Source organism: Myotis yumanensis, unplaced genomic scaffold, assembly GCF_028538775.1.
Source record: "Myotis yumanensis isolate MYYU_CA2020_CCGP unplaced genomic scaffold, mMyoYum1.0.hap1 SCAF_1, whole genome shotgun sequence".
Taxonomy (NCBI): Eukaryota; Metazoa; Chordata; class Mammalia; order Chiroptera; family Vespertilionidae; genus Myotis; species Myotis yumanensis.
The window spans coordinates 138,451,627-138,473,046 of NW_027223752.1; the positions used below are offsets into that span (position 1 = coordinate 138,451,627).

The window sequence follows — 21,420 nt, forward strand, 5'->3', positions numbered from 1 at the left end:
GTCAAACCTCTGGTGCCATTTTGCCACTAACAAAATGAAGCTTATTAAAATTGTTGGTATTCTGTCATATTAAAGAATACTACTATTACTTTCAACTACTTACAGTGACTAGAATTGGGTTTTGGTTTTACTCTAAGAGGATTTTTGTAACATCGTTTGGGCTCTTTCCGTATTTGATTATTGCTGTATTGTTAGGCTCTTAACAAATCAATGGATACTTCTAAAAGACATGAATATTTCTAGTGTTTTAAAGATAATTTATTCTCTAGGATATCTCAAAAAATCATTGTCATACCTCTGACACCACTGCAGGTAAATTCTAATTTAGATCTGTAGTAGGATTCGCCTTCCAGTTGCAATTGATTTTAGGTAATTGGTCAAGCACTTGTCCCACTCCTAACTTGCCCAAGATTCGGTGCTCAGCAGATTGGGGGTATAAGAGGAGTGAAAGTCCTGTCTTCCCTAGAGAAGCTCACTTTTTTATGAGGGGGATGCCCTGGAAGCTGTTGATACCGAGTAACAAGTAGTAACTCAGATGTGTGAGAGTAGAGAAAGGAGCAGTTGTGTCGTGTGGCTGTTGGCAGAAGTGTCCTGGAGGTAGATGGGAAGTGGGGTTAACCTTGCTGAGAAAAAGTGGAATAAAAAGGCCTTGTAGTCAGAGAGAGCATCTGAGTAAGGCAGGGTCCTGATAAGTATCATGTAGCTTAGGGAATCTATATATATAAAAGCCTAACCAACAGAACACCCAGTAGCTATGATGCATACTGACCACCAGGGGACAGACACTTAATGCAGGAGCTGCCCCATGGTGGTCAGTGTGCTTCCACAGCCAACGTCCCACAAACCCTCCCCCCACCGGCCAGCCAGCCTGATGGCCCCGATGGCCTGGCCAATCTCCCACAGTCTCTCCCCTGGGCCTGGCAAGCTCCCACAAGCCCTCGCCCTGAGTGACTAGCCAACCCTTTGCAGCACCTCCCGCTGACCAACCAACTTCCCATGGCCGTTCCCCAAGGCCGGCCGACCACCGTCCCACGTTTCCTCCCTCCAGCTGGCCCCAATGGTCCTGATTGGAACCTCCAATGACCTCTCCCCCTGGTCAGCTGCCCCCAATGGCCCCGATCAGGGTGGCTAGCCAACCTTTCATGGCCTGTCCCCCCTGCCAACCTCCCACAGCCCCAATTGACCCTGAATGAGGGACCTTACTCGTACATGAATTTGTTCATTGGATCTAGATTATATATATATATCTATATATCTATCTATCTATCTATCTATCTATCTATATATATATAGATAGATAGATATATATAGATATATATATATATAAAAGCCTAAGAGACCGTTACAACCAATCATCCAATCGCTATGATGCCCACTGTCCACCAGGGAGCCGACACTCAAATCAGAAACTGCCCCTGGTGTTAAGTGTGCTCCCAAAGCCAACCTCCCACGGCCGGCCAACCTCCCATAGTCCCTCACCCTGGCTGGTCGGCCCTGATCAGCCAGGATCAGGACTGGGCAAGGTGGCCCCAATCAGTCCTGATCAGCGGCCAGGCCAAGCGACCCCTACCTGTGCATAAATTTGTGCACCAGGCCTCTAGTAGAATTCGTAATATCATGTTAAGTACCGTATTATCTGAGGTTCTCTTTTGAGTAATGTAATAATAGTCTTATTTCAGCATGAGGAGAGAGTTAAATTCTCAGAGTTGTTTGATCTATTTTTGGATGTGAGAGAATCTTAAAACAATACTTTTTAATTCTCAAGGTAAGGAAACTGAGGCCCAGAGAGAACTCTGGTCCCTAACTTGTGAGCCGCAGGCCAGCCCCAGCACACACACACCTCTGCCTCAGATACATGTATTTTTCACACTGTCTCCTGAACTAACATTTATTATTTGCTTTTATGTACTTCAGTAAAAGCTCTTGCTTCAATATTATAGAAGGCAGTATGTCTTAATGTAGAAAATAAATAGTAGAAATAGAAATCTTGGCAGGATTCATTTCTCAAGGAAAAAACACTAAAATCTTATTTTAAATGTTTTACATTGTTATAAAGGGAATTAATCAAAGGTGTTTGCCAAGTTGGATTATAGGTAGTATGTCAAGGGCAGCATTTTATGACCCCCTCGTCAATTCTCATCATTGGAAGTGAGAGCATGCAGTGTGTTTACTGTAGAGCTGCACATGGTATTGCACTGAAGCAGTTCATAGGGTATGAGAACAATTGTAATGCTTAATTGTCTGACATTTTAACCAAGGAAAAACACACTTTTGTAGGTTTAACTTACTGTGATATTTTCCTCTCTTCCCCTTCCCCTTCAGGTGTCTCCTGGTCACCTTAGGGAAAAGTACAGCTCGTGTGCTACAGTATTTGTAGACAGCACTATTTCTCAGTCTGATTTGAAAATCACCTTGCAGTGGTGAGTACAAATAGGGGACAGAACCCTTATCCTGCCCATATAAACTTTCATTTTATTGTCCTTTTCAGTGCTCAGGTTAAAACACTGGTGTCAATTATATATTGATTTCCACTTCCATTTTAATCTTAGAGTGACTGGAAGAAGGGAAACCCACTTAACAATTAAAAAATCCCCCCCAAAGTGTTTATCTTTACTTGAGGCATTACTGTTCCTGACACATTGTTGAACCAATGAAAGGAGAGGTGCGTTTTACTGAATGTTTCTGGAATAGAGTATTTCTTCATGAGATACAGGCCTAAAACCATGTGTACTACCCTGGAAGCTGCTCTTGGAAGAAGGGACAGCTTGTCCCCTACTGGCACCAGAGTGTATCTGCAATTACACTTCATTGGATTGTGTCAGGTTTCCCCCATCCTACTTTCTTTTTTCCTGCACCATTTCTATATTGAAATGCACTCTCCTTCCAGGAAAAATGCATCAAAGCAGTCTAAAGGAACAACTTTTCAAAATAATTTCTTTGAGGGTTAAATTTGTTCAACTGAGGTTTTAATTTCATAGATGAATTAAATTTAGTCATATATATATATATGTATAGATATATATTTACACATCTTCAAGAAACTACATTATATCGATCCATATATAGCAAAATCATGAGAGAGGTGAAGTTTGGGAAACATAGTCACAGTCAGGTTTACGCTTCAGCAAACATAACAGTGTCATGATGATGAAAACTATTCATTAAATTCTGTGAGTTCATAGTCCACAATTGGAGATGCACTTTAAAAACACCCTAATATGAAACTTTCAAGCTTACTTAAGAGCAAAATAAAACCAAAACTTGGATGTAGAGCTTCCTGAATCACATTGGCGCTGTCCAAGGATCATTATTGGTGTCTCTCCAGGATGAGAGGGTTGACTTTCCAGAACACAGTTTGGGAAATTCTACCTGAAAATATTAAAATCCTCATTCCTGATTTTATTTTTCAGTCCTAAGACATAATTTATTTATAAACTTAATTTTGTTTATATTGTATCAGCTTTTTTGGCTACTTAAATTCTCAGTAACTTCTACTTTAATTATAACAGCCAGTTCACAATCATAATAATGTAAGTTTCTTCTCTCATAACAACAGTAGAGATCAAATTGAGTTTCAGCAAAACTGGAGCCCGTCTCTCTCTAAAGTCCTGAGCTTTGGCACCAACTCACAATCACTGAGTCTTTTTCTTCAGTCTGGCCACTAAATCCGGGAGTAAAAACCAGTCCTTTCTGGCTGCATTTCATAGCTTCTTTTGAATTAGATGATTCTGGTGTTACAATATATAATTCAAGAGTTGTTCTGAAGATTAGCCTTACTTAGACAAGTGGGTGTTACGCCTTTTCCCTCCAAATTCGTCTAATTTTTGGAAGTACAGTAAATTTTCATTTGCTCTTATCAAGTTTTGAAAATGATCATTCAGTACATTTACTATTGGTAAATTAAAGGTTTAGTTGGAATATTAATAGAGCTCATTAGCTTTTAGGAATGGTTTTGAAAAAATGTTTATTCTGGGGTAATAGTGCATTGTTCTCAATGGGATGGGTGAGCCTTATTAGAATCACTTACGCAATTTTTGTCTAAATGTGTCTCTAAAAACATGCATTCCATTTCTCCTTCCCTAACACACTCTGTCACTCTCACAAGACTTCTGATAAGCTGAGGAGGGATGGAAGGCATTTTTATGTGGAGAAAAGCATTTGGGATGATTTTGATTTTAACTCTACTTCATGTGTTCTCAAACTTTGCTGCACTTTGTCATCACCCGAGAAGCTTCCAAAGTTAACCAATGCCCTTTAAATCAGAGCATCTCAAGGTGGAAGAAGGCAGTTTGTAAAACTCCTCTGATGATCCCAATGCACAGCCAAGCTTGGGAACCACACTGCCTGGGTAGAGGGTAGAAGAAGGAGAACTGCTTCTCACTCTTGGTGGGACCTTGAGCAAGTCAGTTTTAAGCCTTGGTTACTTTCTCTGTAAAATGGGTTGTTGAGTTAAATATCATCACAAGTTCATTGGTTCCTTTCAGCTTATATGCTTCAAATTCTATGATTTTAAAATCATTTTGAAGATGAAACTGTTTGAAGCACTACAGAAGTGCCCATCTTTGATGCTAACAATGCTACAGGCCTTTGTACAACTGCTAATATTCTATAACCTAGTTATAAAATTCAGATTTGCTTTTCCTCAATTATTTGGAGCTTCATTTCTGACATTTGGGGCAAAGAGAAAAAGCATATAACTTGATCTACAGCACTCCTTTGTTTCATGTTACACAGCATCTGGGAATAACATAGGGATATAGGAACTTACGCAGTATGTGAGGACTTACATCTGCTCATTAAAATTTTATTTAAACTAATATGGAAATAAATGTTTTTAATACTACACGGTGTATAATTTTACTTCATTGCATTCTTATATTTGCCATTACATTTTCTTAACAATTATGTAAAAGTGACCTTAAATGATACTCTTCGGTATAGAGCATTTTATTTAACTTTAGGGGAAGAAGGAAAATAGGTGGGCAGGTGGAAAAACTACTGTGGCTTAAATTTAAGCATGTGTGCAAGTAGATCTAACTTGTACAGGATGAAAGGTTCTCTGAGTAGAAAGGCAAAAGATAGGGCAAGAGTGTAATAACTTATATGTTATAATGATCACCCAAAACATGTCTTCTAACAGCATATTCCTTAGCATTTTGGTTTTCCTAATTTTAGTAACTGACAAAGAACTACCACAAGGCAGAAAGTGCTTGGGTGATACTTTCTGAATGAGGATCTCATGGCCACTGGGCAGCGGGGATGGTCTTCCCCCACCACAACCCTTTTCAAACCTGTCTTCAGACCTGACATAAAGTCAATTGTTACTTTTTCTTTTCTCCACAGCCTGGCACTAGCAATATATTACCACATAAAGAAGAGGTGAGTTTTAAAACCAGTCTTGTTATTCTAGCTAATAAACTTACAAGATATAAAGTTAGTGTTAGATTTTAACTATGGATATTATTGGAGTAAGCTATAGTGCTCTTATTACATTGTTGAAATGAACCATTTGTTTTAGTCTTAGTACTCCTAATGCATAAGTTATTGAGGATCCTGAAGAAAATTTGTTTATGTGGGTTATATTGATATTTACTGTATTAGAAATTAAAATTGAGAATTTAAAAATGAATTCCTTGTATGTTGAAACATGGTTTTTATAGCACTGTTGAAATTTTGAGCAGGATAATGCTTTGTTGTGGCGGATTGCCTTGAGCGTTACAGGGTGTTTACAGCTTCCCTGCCCTCTCCCCACTAGATGCCAGTAGCATAATCTTCCCAGGCCCCATTTTGACAACAAAAGCTGTATCCACCATGGCCGAATGTTTCCTGGGGGCAGAAACACCCCTGAAAGCAAGTCATAGTGGTAACAAAATTCTTTATAAAAGAGAATCATTTTCCACAATAAATTGGTCGAATGGAAATTGTGTCACTTATTTACATTTTGCAGATCTCTTTATGTCTGGTTCAACAGAAGACAGCTGATTCTCACTTACACCCTGTCTTCAATCCTTAGTGATTACCTCAGTCATTTCAATAATTTGTTTTGAATAAACAATATGCAGACCCAGCCTCATGTATCTTTATGGCTAGAAAAGTTTGTATTTTCAAAGCCTTCAGATAATTTTGGATATTCTTTGATACTATACCAGAAGTCTACAGAACCTGTCTTCTGAAATTAGTTACAATGGAATTTTAAATCCTATCCTTGAACTTGTACTAAGGTCTCTGTTAAATTAGTACCCATGCATACATCTTCTATGCTAAATGAATCTCTTAAATTGTAAGCAATTTTCAAATAACATTGTGCATTGGTCATTTGGAAAGTATCAGCTCACATTTCTTTTTACAGTATCAAAACTCACTTTTGTTAGGTAGCATCACATAACCACCAGTCTTCCCAGAAAAAACTTTAGGTATTGAAAAACTGTTAGGTTACAAAAAGGATACAAGTTTTCCCCAATCTTGATTTTGAGCTTGATAGCTGGAACTGTGCAATTGGCAAGAAATGTATAAGTTATTTTCCTGGAAGTGACAGACTCACTTTTCAGTCTTGAGTGCACGACACTTGTATTATCAAATAAAAATATTATTCTCTGAGAACAGTAGGGCATTCATCTCACAACTAATTCCAAGTGCTTTTCCTTAACAACCACATTTCAGTATGCAGAAATGCTTAATGCATACTTCCCCTTGCAGCATTTCTCAACCTGTGGGTCACGACCCCTTTGGCGGTCAAATGATCCTTTCACAAGGGTCACTTAAGACCATCCTGCATATCAGATATTTACAGTACAACTCATAACAGTAACAACGTTACAGTTATGAAGTAGCAACGAAAATAATTTTATGGTTGGGTCACAACATGAGGAACTGTATTTAAAGGGCCAGAAGGTTGAGAACCACTGTAGAGTATAAAAAGAAGATTCAACTTTTAATTACATTATTCATTGTCACTGCTTTATCAAAGATGTGCTTAAGTAAAGCATATTTCTTGTCAACAAGTGGCAGTGAAGAATAGAATAACTACTAGCACAGATTGGGACCCCTGCCTTGATTCTTGCTCAGAAACCAGTTTTACTGACTTTGGTTTTTATCCAGTCATTGCAAATGTCAGTGTAAATGCAGGCAGTGCCTTAATATTTCTATACAAACAGTTTTGGCCTCCTGGGTCTCCTGGAAATGGTCTAGTGGAACCACTGAAGCTTGCAAAACACACTTGGAGAACCACTGTGTAAATGAGCAGAGTGTAGTAGTGTGGAATATTAAACCTAAAAACCCCCAGAAGACTGGTTTCCCTCACTCAGTTGGTTGGAGCATTGTCTTGTACACCAAAAGCTGGCAGGTTTGATTCCAAGTTAGGGCAGCACATACCTAGGTTGTAGGTTCAATACTGTAAGGCCACATAGCTAGTTTTCCAGTTCCATGTATAGGAGGCAGCCAATCCATTTTTCCCCCTCAAATCAATAGAGTGGTCACTTCTAAAATACAAAGGCAAATTTTAACCTCAGATTATTGTAAAGAATCAAGAAGAATATAATATAGGAAACTAGTAAGAGAAAAAACAGTGGAAAAAAAAAAACAGGAATCTCATTCTCACATGAAGAATTGCCCACTACTACTGCGTTGTAAAATGTTCCTGTGTCTGCCAATGAGAGGTTAGAGGACTGGCCATCGATTTGGTTGCCTAGCGTTGCCTATTAGGGAGGGTCAATGCTTATAAAGGCAGCTCTGACAGGTCATTGTAGAAAAAATTTCAGAGAATTTGATGTGCTGAATAAAAAGAGGTCAGAAAATTCCTACGGGATCTAAGAGAAGAATTTGTAGAAGGACTTTCTTTGTTGAAGGTTAAGCTCCCTCCACCCCCCTCTACTCCCAGCAGATGTGTTGCTAACACAACAATTCCTGGATTAGTTTTTTTTCAATCACGTTCTTGTTTTCTAGAGATGCAAATAGATCCAAGGACATTTTTGATGAGAGACTCCATCCTGTCACAGTAAGTGCCAGTTGTATTGAGGTTGTCCTTTTCTCTCAGACAGTTGTGCTTATTCCATGCTGATTTGCTTCAAAATTAATCACTAGTAAAAAATTACTTTCTCCAGCTTGGAGTTCACATTACCTTCCTTTAAGTTTTCTTCCCCATCACATGTTGTATCAAATTATTTTACAAAAGGAATCTCTATATATAAAAGCATAAGCGACTGTCTAACTGGTAGCTATGGCACCAACTGACCAACAGGGGGCTGACACTCAATGCAGATGCTACTGAGTTGCTGTGACTTGGCAGCTGTGGTTCTCAGGTGATGAACCCGCAATCAGAGAGGAGGGAGTCGATTCTGGGGTGTGTAACCCCGAGAACTGCCCTCTTGCAATCCAAGACCGTTTGGGGGATGTTGGAGAGCGGTTTCAGCCTGATCCCTGCAGGCCAGACCAGGGGAGCCCACCTGTGCACAAATCTGTGCATCAGACCTCTAGTGTTATATAAGAAACTAGAGGCCCAGTGCACAACATTTGTGTACTGGGGTGAGGGGTGCCTCAGCCTGACCTGCACCCTTTCACAGTCCGGGAGCCCTCGAGGGATGTTGGAGAGCTGGCTTTGGCCTGATCCCCGTAGGCCAGGCCGCGGGACCCCACCTGTGCTCAAATCCATGCACCAGGCCTCTAGTTTATAATAATAAAAGTGTACTATGCAAACCGACCAAACAACCAAACAGCAGAACGACCTTCCAGATGAACTTTGGATGACCATGCTATGACACACACTGGTGCCAGGCCTGCCAATGTGGGTGCAATGTGATTGGTCAGGGGGCCCAGCCATCGCCCCATGATCGCCCTACAGAGGGAGGCCAAGGCCCCAAAGAGGGAGACACATGCCTCTGGCTGGCGGGGCGATCGATCGGGGTGGGGTGGCACTCCGTGATCGCCCCAATGAGGGAGGCCCAGGCCATCCTCTGGGCGGTGACCATTTGTGGAGCCCCAGCTGGGTGGGCAGAGCCCCACGACTAATTGTCCTAAAGAGGAAGATCCAGGCTACCCCTACAGACAGCACTGTTGTGTGTGGGCAGGGCCACCCTCTGCAGAGTGATTGATCTGGGGGCCCCTACAATCAATCAACCCACAGAGGGAGGCCCATCCCACTGGCTAGCAATGTGGTGGTGGGTGTGCAGGGCCAGCCAGTGATCCCCCCGCAGAGGGAAATCCCAGGCCAGCCAATGATCACACCCCACGCCTGTTGTCCGCAGAGGGAGATGCCAAGTGATGGGGTAGGGGTTGGCAATGCCACACCAATGGCAAGCAGTGGCAGGAATGGGGGCATGGCCAGCTGCCCGTAGCCAGGAGAAGGTAAGCCCCAATAGGGCCTCATCACCAGTCAAGCCTAGGGACCCTACGTGAGGGGTCCCAGATTGTGAGAGGGCACAGGCTGAGAGCCACCCACCCATGCACGGATTTTGTGCACTGAGCCTCTCATGTTATATAAGAAACTAGAGGCCCGGTGGGTGACATTCATGTACTGGGGGTGGAGGATCCCTCAGCCCAGTCTGTGCATTTTGCAGTCTAGGAGCCCTTAGGGGATGTCTGACTGATGGCTTACATCCTTAGCACTGCCGCGGAGGCGGGAGTGGCTCCTGCCACAGACACTATGCTCGCCAGCCATCAGCCTGGCTTCTGGCTGAGCAGCACTCCGCCTGTGGGAGCACACTGACCACCAGGGGTCAGCTACTGTGTTGAGGCTCTGCCCCTTGGTGGTCAGTGGGCATCACAGCGACCAATTTTCCGCCATTCGGTCGATTTGCTTATTACCCTTTAATTATATAGGATAGGTCAGTAAGAACTGAGTTTCAGCTTTGTATAATTAGTGAGCTACAGTGGACAACATGCCTGAAAAACAAAAATGTATATTTTTAAAAGAAAATTTTCAATAGCATCAAGCAATATGAATATTTGTACATAAACCTAATAGATATGTCAGGATCTCTAGAAGACAATTAAACAGCTATTTAAATATTGAATTAATTAGAATGACAAAAATTTTAAAATGTCTTCAGATATGCTCTATAACAATATGTGGCTGGTGAGCACTGTATGCACAGCACAGCCTTAGAGCCTGATGGTTACATTCTCAAAGTTGATTGCAGAGAAGTATGACATGATAACCAACAAGTCTTTGGAGCCTAAAAATAGTTCACATTTCGACAGAATACTGTAGGGGAAGGTGGAAAGGAATATATAAATATTCTGAGGTTGTGCCTGTATTTATCTTTATTGAGTGTCAATATTCAGTCGCTGTTTTTTAAGGTCCCATTATTTATATTTAAAAGGCTAAAATACATGTCACCCAATCAAAATTATTTTAAGCGGCACATGGGCACAAGTGGAACATGGTTGTTACAAAAGTACTTAATATTTTTCTTCAATGGATGCTTTCTTTCAGGAAGAAAAGGTTCCTGAGGAATTCTTTCATCATAATCCTGATCCCGAATCAATTTACAGATTTATTCGACCTTTCTTCATTGCCTTTAAGGCAACAGGAGGATATGCCATAACAACATTGGTAAGATAGTTCTTCTTTCAGAACTTTATTAAGGGAAACCTATCAAAGGATGTAAAGTTCACACACTTGAGCTTAATAATCACCATGATTTAAAATGTCCTTGCTTTTTTCACCACAAAGCAATTGTTTTCAAAGGCAGCAGGAGGGAGAGGTTTCCAATTTCTCCCTCCAGACCTCAGGAGACATAGGCACATGCAGTGCACACAGGCATACATACAAGGTGTGCTGATGGGGCCGGATGGGGGCAATAACAGAACCTTCTGGGCCCCAGGCAGTGTCAGGTTCAGTGTAGGTCTAAGCTGAGTCGCAGGCCGCATTCCCCAGCCAGTTGTAATGTGTGTCCTGACTGAGAACTAGAGCCCAATGTTCTCTGTTCCTTGGATGATGGGTGTTCATCCGTCCTTGCTGTCCTCTTGTGCCTGCCTGTGATGTTTCCAGGATTCTAGTGCCAGTAGGACCTGAAAGGGCTTTGCTGGTTGTCTGCTCAGCTACAGCTGTGTAAGGGGCTCTGTGTCATTCATCCAGGATTCCTGTGGAAAGAGTGTGTCATTTGGAATGAGTGGTCCATTCTAGTGAGAAGGAATGGGGATTGTATCACTCCTCCCTCGGACAATCCTAAACGGGAAAGTCTCCTGCTTGGTCTGAGGGAAGAGTACTTAGTGCAGTGCCTCCTCCGTCAGTGTTCAGTCAGAATTTTGGAGAGGCAGCCTGTGCTTCCGAATAGAGTCCCCTCAGTGGGCACTGGATTAGACACAGGCTTTTCCACGTATCTGCCAGCCCTCTGGAGTGCTGAGCACAGCTGATCAAAGGCGGGAGTGGTGCTCCCACTTGAAGAGCTAGGGAACTCAGCAAGGAGAGCATCTGGGGTAGAAGAGGGTGAGTGCTTTTCAAACACATTAATATGATGCACCTGTGAGACAGAGGGGCATCTCTAGAGATCATCCTACTATATAAAAACCCTGAGTTCGTCATAATCGGAGGTTCAGCCAACCGAAAGTCAGTCCTGCAGTCAGCACTTGGTTGCCATGGTGACCCAGCACTGACTGCTGTGGCTGCAGGCACTATGACCCAGCACTGACTGCTGAGGGGACTGCAAACCAGGCCCAGAGAGAGGCCTGAAGAGAGAAGCAGGGTCTGATCCATAGCCTGTGTGGCAGCTGTTGATCAACACTTGCCTCTCTCTTTCTCTCCAAGCCGGGCCAGCAGCAGCATCTCTATTTCTCTCCAGGTCTCCACCGGGGCTGCTCATCAGTGCCGCACTTCTGAGCAGGTTCTGTTGATAGACCCAGAGACACTGACTGGCATAGAAACTGACCAGTCAGAACCAAATCTGGGTGAAGTGTGAGGAGGCAATGGCTGCCTAGGAAGCAGAGCTTTTGATGCTGATTGGCATAGAAAGAGACTAGTCAGAACCAAATTGGCCAGCAGAGGAGGGCAGTTAGGGGTGATCAGGCAGTCAGGCAGAGGCAGTTAGGGGCAATCAGGCAGGTAGGCAGGTGAGCAGTTAGGAGCCAGCAGTTCCAGATTGTGAGGGAGATGTCCGACTGCCAGTTTAGGCCCATGGGATTGGGCCTAATCTGGCAGTTGGACATCCCCCAAGGGCTTCCCAATTGGAGAGAGTGTAGGCTAGGCTGAGGGAACACCCCCCTCCATGCACGCTTTTGATGCACCAGGCCACGCGTTTGAATATGTGGAATTCGAGCATGAATCTGAGCTACTGGCAGGGAATTAGTATTAGCTATTCCAATACCAAGAAAATGTGTGAATAAAAAGTGCATGGAAGCAGGAAGAGTAACAAGAGCAGGTCTTTAGTGGATATTTATGGAATGAGCAACTTCTTGTCAGCATTGAGCACTTTGACCTCACTCTCTTTCTGGAACCTCGCTTATCTTCCTTCTATTTTATTGTTTCTCCCTGTTTTCGATAGCATCCTAAGCTATGCCTGATGATTTCTCCTTCAGAGCTGAGTCCTTACAGATCTAAGTGCAGAGGATAGAGGAGAGCCATGGTTGAATAAAGTGTTTGCTTTTAAGGAGCTTCTGTCCTAGTGAGGAAGAGATAAATATTTCTTTAACTGAGTGTTGTTAAAAGGTGAATATCTCAGGTAGTAGTAAATATCACGAAGGTACAGCAGGGTGACGTGATATCATGCTGAGAGGGGCTTGCTACTTGAGAGAGGTGATCAGGAAGAGCCTCTGTAAGAGATGACATCTGACCCTGGCCTGACTGAACTGAGGAAGATGAGGAGCTCTGGCGTTATGTACAGAGGGAAGAAGTGCCAGCCTCTGAGATGGGAACTTATACTTGGTATTTGAGTAAGAGTGAGGTATGGCCAGTGTGGTCAGAGTGTGGAATGAGGGAGAGAATGTAGGTCATGTGGACCTAGAAGGGCAAGTGTTACCTGATTGGGCCTTGCAGCTTGCAGGCCATGGGAGAAAGTGACATTTTTATTTGTTTGGTGGAAACACTTTGGCAGAGTTGAGCAGGGTGGGGAAGTGCTCTTGATTACAAAAGCTATCCAGGCTGCTTTGGGGAGAATGATGGTAGCTGGGAGTCTGAGTGGAGGCCGAGAAGTCAGGGGCAATAACAGTGACATGGGTGAGAAGTGACAAATAGACTAGGAAGCAGCCTCACTATCAGTGACAGGCAGCGATAACAAGAGTTGCTAACAGTTTGCAACAGGTCAACTCAATTGGATGTCTTTGGCCAAGCACTTAGGCAAATGGCAGTGCCCCACATGACATTAGGGAATGTGTGGGGAGTGGGGTGCTGCGCTGAAGAGCTCTGGTTTGTATGTGCACATGCACCGATGACCTTAGCAGTAGTAGTTTCGGTCGAGTGACAGTGCCAGGGGCAGACTACAGTGGGTGAAGGAGAGAGTGGGAGATGAGAAGCAGCTTCAGGGCATTCACTGTGAGCAAACAGAGAAGAGGCAGTCTAGGGATTGTGGGGAGTGGGATGGGTATCACATAAATACATTCATATTGGGGAGAATCTCTGTCACAGGAAAGTGTTCAAGAAGAGGTAATTGTGGGAGGTGTTCTTCAGAAGTGGGATGGGATTGACTTCACTGCTAGAAGAGTTTCAGTGAAAAGAGAAATCTCAATTCCACTGACACAGGAGGGCAAGTGGTATAAATGAATGAGCAATGGCACATTCTAAATCTGTAGAAGTGATGAAGGAAAGTTGAGTGATTTCCAATGTTGTGTATGTCTCTAATTATTCCCAGAAAGTTGACAGTTAAACCTTGTAAGGAGGTTCATTCATAGGATATCTGGGAGCATTTAGCTTTGGAAGATTGGTGCAAACTTTCACTAATAGCACATAATGTTCAGTAACCTTTTGCTTTCTAAAATACAGTTGGGTTTTAACACCTTGGCTAATGTGGGCTGTCAATCTGATAATCTCCGACAGTAAACATATTCTCCTTCAAAGAACCCTTTGACGAAACAGCAAATCACAGCTTGCCTCTATAATCTTTGCTTAGCTGTTAACTTCACCCAGTTCTTTGTAGAATAGACATGTAATACATGTGAAGAAATCATGAGATCTCACCAGCTATCTGGCAGGTTTAGAGGAGAACCAGGGAGATAGAGACTGGCAGCTCTGCTACCAACTGAAACCAACAGAACTGACCAAGCTTCAGGTTGTGTAAGACAGAGATGGATTTCACAGAATCGTGATGGAGATGTGAGGCTTAGGGGATATGAAATGTCTATCCTTGGTGTGCGTGTGTGTTTCTTACAAAGGCACTAAGTCCAGGAATACCTGACAGTTGTAGAGACCTGCCTCAGACACACCTGTTTGCACTGCCAGTCCTGCTGCACCACACAGCAGCCACTGGGGGGACTCTCTTTAAAAAAATTTTTAATCCTCACCAGAGGATATTTTATCCATTGATTTTCAGAGAAAGTAGAAAAGAAAGGGGAGGAGAGGAGAAATAGAGAGAGAATCATCAGTATGAGAGAGAGACATCTATTGATTGCCTCCCGCATGAGTCCTGACAGGGGCCAAGAGTGGAACCAGCGACTCTTTGGTGAGCAGGCTGGAAATTCACATGGGAAAGTAGGCAGTAGAAGTGTCTGATTTGCAACTGTTTCTTGGCCTCTGGCTTTGGCTGGCCAAGCAGTGTCTCTAGAAGCTATGAATAAAAGGCATGTCAAAAACTGATGAAATCTATCATTCCTGAAAGTTCTTATCACAGCACTTAAACTGAACTAGAATCAAAAACCAGTGTTCTACTTTGCAGGTTTACATAGAAAGACTTTTATCTTATGCTGAAATCGACATTTGCCCATCTAACTGGAAACGCATTGTTTTGGGAGCGATTATTCTGACCTACAAGTATCTGCACGATGAGGCTATGTGGAATTTTCACTTCTTCTCATTGCTAAGGGGCATTACAATCAAGAACTTGTGAGTTGGCAAGATTTTGATGAAGTTTCAAACCATTTTCGAATACCTTATTTGCCCCCATAAAGTTTACAAAATAAGAAATATTTTGAAAGGTTCCATTGTGCAGAGGACTGAACTAGGCATAAAATTACATACATTTTTCTATCCATATTTGCTTTGACATTTCATGCTCCTCATTAATTAGTATGTCTTCATGTGTTATTATTGTAATAATCTGTGTGATAATTTGGTATATTTCTCTGGTAGCAAAGTTTGTAGAAGCTCAGATTCAAAAACAACAGTAATGTAAATACCTTCAGGCCTTTCTTAACGCTTTCCACCAGTTCAGGTCTTTTATTCCCCCGTTTTCAAAATTTCATTTATTTTCAATAAGACTTTACATTCAATATCTATATATAAAGAGAAAACTAAGCGACCGGCTGCCCAGCCAGTAGTTATGATGTGCACTGGCGACCTGGGCAGATGCTTAACACAGGAGTGAAACCATAGGAATGGAAACATGGAACAGACTGATGAATCTCAGAGAGAATGGGGGAGTGGGAAGTGCGGGAAGAGATTAACCAAAGATCTTATATGCATACTAGAGGCCCAGTGCACAGATTCGTGCACCAGTGGGGTCCCTCGGCCTGGCCTGCAGGGATCAGGCCGAAACTGGCTCTCTGACATCCCCTGAGGGGTCCCGGGTTGTGCAAGAACACATATCTGTGCACCGGGATTCTAGTTATTTCATATTAGTCTCAGGTGTACAGCATAATGGTTAGAAAATCATGTGCTTTGCGAAGTGTTTTCCCCAGTATTTTTAGTACTGACCTGACACCATGCGTAGTTATTGCAGTATTATTGACTCTCTTTCCCATGGTGTAATTTATATCCCCATAACTGCATTGTAATTGCCAGTCTGTACTTCTCAATTTCTTCACCTTCTTCACCCAGCGCCCCCAAACCTCTTCTCCTCTGGCAACCATCAAAATGTTCCCTTTACCTCTGAGTCTGCTTCTGTTTTGTTTGTTCATTTATATTGCTTTTTAGTGAAATCATATGTTATTTGTATTTCTCTGACTGACTTATTTCACTAACATTATACCCTCTAGGTCAAACTATTCTCTCACAAATGGCAGGAATTCATTCTTTTTTATGGATGAGTCATAATATTCCACTGCTTTTTTATCCACTCATCAGTTAATGGGCACTTGAGTTGCTTCTACAGCTTAAGGATTATGAATAATACTGCAGTGAATATAGGGTGCATATATCCTCTCAATTAGTGCCCTGGTTTTCTTCAGATATATACCAGGGGTAGAATCACTGAGTAATAGGCAGTTCAATTTTCAATTTTTGAGGAACTTCCATACTATTTCCCACAGTGTCTGCACCAATATACCGTGCCACCAAAAGTGCACGAGGGTTCCCTTTTCTCCACATCCTTGTCAGCACTTGCTGTTTGTTGATGATAGCCATTCTGACAGGTGTGAGGATATCTCATTGTGGTTTTAATTTGCATATCACTGATGATCAGTGATGTTAAGCATCTTTTCTTATCTATCAGCCATCGGTATGCTCTCTTTGGATAAGTGTCTTTTCAGGTCCTCTGTCCATTTTTTAATTAGATTGTTCATATTTTTGGTATTGAGCTGTATATGTTTTTTATAAGGTGTTGCGTTATAAATGTTTTTTATAAATTTTGAATATTAAACCCCCTATTAGATATATCAATGTCACATATGTTTTCCCATCAGTGGGTTGTCTTTTTATTTTGTTGCTGTTTTCTTTTGCTATACTAAAACTATTAGTTTGATATAGTCCCATTCCTTTATTTTTTCTTTTATTTTGCTTGCTCAGGGTAATCTATCAGCAAAGCACTAAGAGAAATATTCCAGATTTTAGTGCCTATGTTTTCTTCTAGGAGTTTTATGGTTTTGACACTTACATTTAGGTTAACAATCCATTTTGAGTCTATTCTTGTATATGGTGTAAGAAGTGGTCTAGCTTCAATGTTTGAATGTATCTGTTCAATTTACCCAACATCATTTATTGAATAGACTGTCTTCATACCATTGAATGAAGTCTCCTCTTTTGTCAAATAGTAATTAAACATATAGGTGTGGGGTTATTTCTGGGCTTTCAATTTTGTTTCATTGATCTATGTTTGTTTTCATGCTAGTACCATGCTGTTTTGATGACTATAACCCTGTAGTGGAGGTTGATATCAGGTAGTGTGATACCTCCAGCCTCATTTGTTTTTCTCTCAACTGCTGTGACGAATTGTCCAGGGTCTTTTGTGGGTATGTATAAAACTCTGGATTAGTTGTTCTACTTCTGTAAAAGATGGCATTGGCATCTTGATAGGAATTTGGTTGAAAGAGATTATTTGAGGTGGTATGGACATTTTAAAGGTGTTAATGCTTCCTGTCCATGAGCATTGTACATGCTTCCATTGATTTGTCTCTTCCTCAGTTTGTTTTTTGGTGTCTGATAATTTTCCAAGAGTTTTCCCCTCAAAGATAAGAGTGGTGGTTCTGAATGGATCCATTTGTTGCTGTGGTGATGTGCCCAGTCCTTTTGTTGGCACATCTCTATTTTACTAATCCTCTTCCTGCTATCAGCCTGGTAAAATGTCTGCAAGTTCTTCAGGGCTAAGAAACAGCATACATCATTCCTTTCATCTGAGCACTAGAGTGGAGACCTGAGAGTGAGCAAGAAGAAGAAACCTACAGCTGCACTAATGGGACTCTGATAATTGAGCCCCTAGTCAACAGCTGTTGTGCACAAGAGACATAACCTCCTTCCCTTTGTCCCAAACTCAAAGTCCTTCCCCTTGTCCCAAACTCAAAGGGGACCACAAATGGTTGAGCCTTGTTTGCCTGGTTGAACATTAGTGTATTAGCCCAGCTGGGTAGCCTTTATTTAATTCAAAACTAAACTCAGAGCCAACCTACTATCTTAGAATGACAATATTGAAGAGAACCATGTTGACTAAAATTGCCCTGTGGTGGTTTTGTGTTTTCCTTCTTCCCCAGAAATGAGTTGGAAAGGCAATACATATGTCTACTGCGGTTTCGTCTGTACGTTTCTACCAGTGTCTATGCCCAATACTATTTTGACCTTCGGTCCTTAGCAAGTGACCATGGATTGTTGCGTATTGCATTGTCTCCTCTTCGAAAAGAAAGAGCACTGAACCTAGAGGTAAAGCTGTGGAATCACAAAGTGGGGTTTTCTGTCAGACTCAAAAACCAGTATCTGTGCATAAATCATATTATGTAGAGACTAGGAAAATGAAAAGCTGTTTTAAACTAACACATTGAATAAGACTTATTAACTCTCTCACATCATATTAGCAGTATTTTTATGGTGTATATAAGAATCCTACATTATAAAAATTACCTTTTCTGTGACCACGATTCAGAATAATTTAAATCCATTTTAAACTTTGATGGTTTTTTTTGAAACTGTATTCTATTTTATAACCATACATGAATAATTTCCTACAATTGTATCATTAATCATATCTACAACCATATTCTACTTATCACTCTTAACTCAGTTTGCAAATTCATGTCTTTTCTGTATAGATCACAGTTCAGTACCTTCAGTTTGTTAGACAAAAGTAACCTGAGAGACTGATACTTAGATTGTAGAATATGTACTTCAAACACTGGGTGTAGAAAGTATATGGGTTTTTAATGGCAATTGTAAAGGATGTGCGACAAAATAATATTTATGGCTTATGAATTCTGGGGAGTATACAACAAAATTATAACTAAAATGGACAGTTTTTGTGGTACTTAATAGTCCTTTAGAGTGCGTCTGCCTTAATGTGCAAGTGAAATAGTACCTTGATGGTGCATCAGTCACTAGACCTTTCGAGCTTTCAGTAAAATACAGCACATGCCTGCCTCATTAAAATTTCCTTAGAGTAAACGCTAGCTAATGAAGATTGGATAGAATGTAAATAGCTGAGTAAACAATAACATTTCCCAACTGTATATTTATTATATTTAAGGAACCAAGTGTACAGACAACAGATGATCCTGTTGTTAGGAAGACTGTCACACCTTTGACATCTTGAAAAAACTCAAACTAAAAAAAAATACTGAGTTCCCCTTTGCTCTGTCAATCTAACCAGAGTCCCTAAACTACTTAACTTCGTGGATGAACATAAAATAGGATCCCAAGGACCATGCAGTGTATACGCCAGCTCTCCGAAGAGGCAATGACTATAATCCATATAAAGAAGTGGGACTGTGTGGCTATCAGTGATGCTTTCTCTGTGAAAGCTGCAGCTCCTTTATTTTGAATGTACCTGTGTTCTATCTTATGTCTCCCCCTAGGCCATTTCCAGATATTGTGAAAACAAAAACCTGTGCAGGGTGGCCACAAAAAAATCTGGCAGCTGTGCTAACCTTACTGATGTGCAGCGTGGCCATGCCATCTTATCTTAAGGAGGAATGAGGGCTGTGACATGGTGAGCGCCTCATCTGCAAGGACTGGAGAAGAATCACTGCTTCTGCTCCAATCCCAGATAAGTTCTTTTCTTTTAAGGGAGACAGGGGTGGCGGGGAGGGGGAGGTTGACATAATGAGTATCTCACCTACCAAAACAAGGACTGTTGAAGTATAATATTCCCTATTCTGGCAAGTTTAGTATTTCCTCTTAAAAATAAGTGAAAGGTTTTAACCTGATGAGGATCTTTTTTAGCCTATGCTTCATTTATGATCCTTAGTATTTTTCATTTCCCTTTGATTATTTTTATTACTAGAGGTTATTACATTTGTTTAATTTTGTTTTCATTTTTGGATACAAAGGAAATGTCTCTCTTAAACTTTTAACAATTTCTAGTTAACCTGCCACTTGACGTTTTCTTTTCAGCTTTGGTCCTCTCACTTAGTAAGTTTAAAGTACCTATTTCTGTATACTAGTATAGTTTCAAATGCTTTAATGTTTACTTTAATAACGTGGAAAATGGATTATTTTACAGTAGAAAATTCCTTAAATATTTATATTGCTTCCTAGAGCAAAATGGCTACTTTTTAAATATATATATTATGTGCTGTTTCCTTTCCTCCGGAACCTTTTGGACATTGTTACCATATATGAATTACTTTAAAATAATTTTAATTATGAGTTTTCATTTCAGTTTTTCTGACTTTGAAGATTTCTCTTTCTTTTTAATTGATGTCAGAGGGAAAGGAAGGGAGAAGGAAAGGGAAAGGGATAGAAACATGGATATGTGAGAAATATCTACCAGTTGCCTCCCATCCAGTGTCTGAGACTGGGGATCAAACCTGGCACCTGGGTATGTGCCCTGACTGGTCACTGAATCCTGGACCCTTTGGTGCCTGGGAAGACACTCGAATCCACTGAGCCATCTAGCCTGGGTGAAGATTTCTCTTTCAAAGAAATTAAATAACAACTCTTCTCATTATAAAAATCATATATTTTGTGCTCTTTAGCCTTTGAAAATTCTTGTGTAACTGGCCTTAAAACTGCCCCAATGAACTGTGAAGTGTAGATTTCTGGTGGTACAGACGCTGGATACAAAGGGTGGCTGTTCTGTATTACTTTCCAGGACCGCCTTGCTAGGAGGTATTTCCAAGGGCTTAAATTGAGTAAGTGACTTACTCTACCTATAATGCATGCCATTAGCTATCATGTCTAGAAATTGGTTTTAAAGAAATTAGACAACCAGTATCTAGAAAATAAAATTTCATTGTTTGTGATCTACATCTTGCTTTCCCTAGAGGACTGTCTGTGTTGCACTATTGCCTTTTTGAGTTAAAATGTGTCCGTGATGTCAGCATTTTCTCTCCTAACTCTGCAGTTACAATGGCGAATTCAAAAAACACATTAGCAAGGAAGAATTTTACAAATTTGAACACTTCCATGATGTTTCTTCTTGAGTCTTTGCAAGCATAACCTTTCAAAAAATTTAACATGTTTAGAGTTTATAATACAGTTGAAAGAAGTGAGTAGAAAATATTCACTAGGCTAGGATGTGAGTCAAAAGGGTCATTAAGTTGAGTTTAAATATTTTCCAGGTTTTACTGGGTTGCATGTAGGCATATTTAATATTTCATTAAAGTTATCAGAATGTTGGCAGGAATAGTTGAAGTAATTAAAATTTATTGTAAAGATTAGGTGCTTAAAGCCAGTCTCTATATTAAAAAGTAAGGAAATAGTAAGATCTTTTATTGTAACTTTTTTTATTAGTGTCTTAGTATATACTGTATACTTACTGTGTACAGTGATGTAAGTTCCACAGTGATAGATTAAAAGGCTTCATAATACATTAAGTTTGCTACTTCAGTAACTAATTTAAGTGGGCATACTACACTGAATTCCCATTTGAAAAATATAGTTTCGTACTTTTTCAGTTTACTTTGCCTCGTTTTTAAAGTGAACATGAATAAAATGAGATTTTAAATTTTTTATATCGTGATATACATTTGAAAAGTTTT

General features: G+C 40.9%; 1 protein-coding gene across 1 annotated transcript in view; it reads left to right on the top strand.

The window, feature by feature from the left end:
- Positions 1-19,404, top strand: part of LOC139017290 (cyclin-Y-like protein 1) — a 40,298-nt gene extending 20,894 nt beyond the window's left edge. Inside the window, exons 4-10 of the mRNA XM_070425536.1 lie at positions 2,323-2,420; positions 5,344-5,379; positions 7,942-7,993; positions 10,430-10,549; positions 14,799-14,965; positions 17,983-18,148; positions 19,294-19,404. Of these exons, the coding sequence (XP_070281637.1) occupies positions 2,323-2,420; positions 5,344-5,379; positions 7,942-7,993; positions 10,430-10,549; positions 14,799-14,965; positions 17,983-18,148; positions 19,294-19,404 (750 nt within the window). The remainder of the gene's footprint in view (positions 1-2,322; positions 2,421-5,343; positions 5,380-7,941; positions 7,994-10,429; positions 10,550-14,798; positions 14,966-17,982; positions 18,149-19,293) is intronic.
- The last annotated feature ends 2,016 nt before the right edge of the window (positions 19,405-21,420 follow it).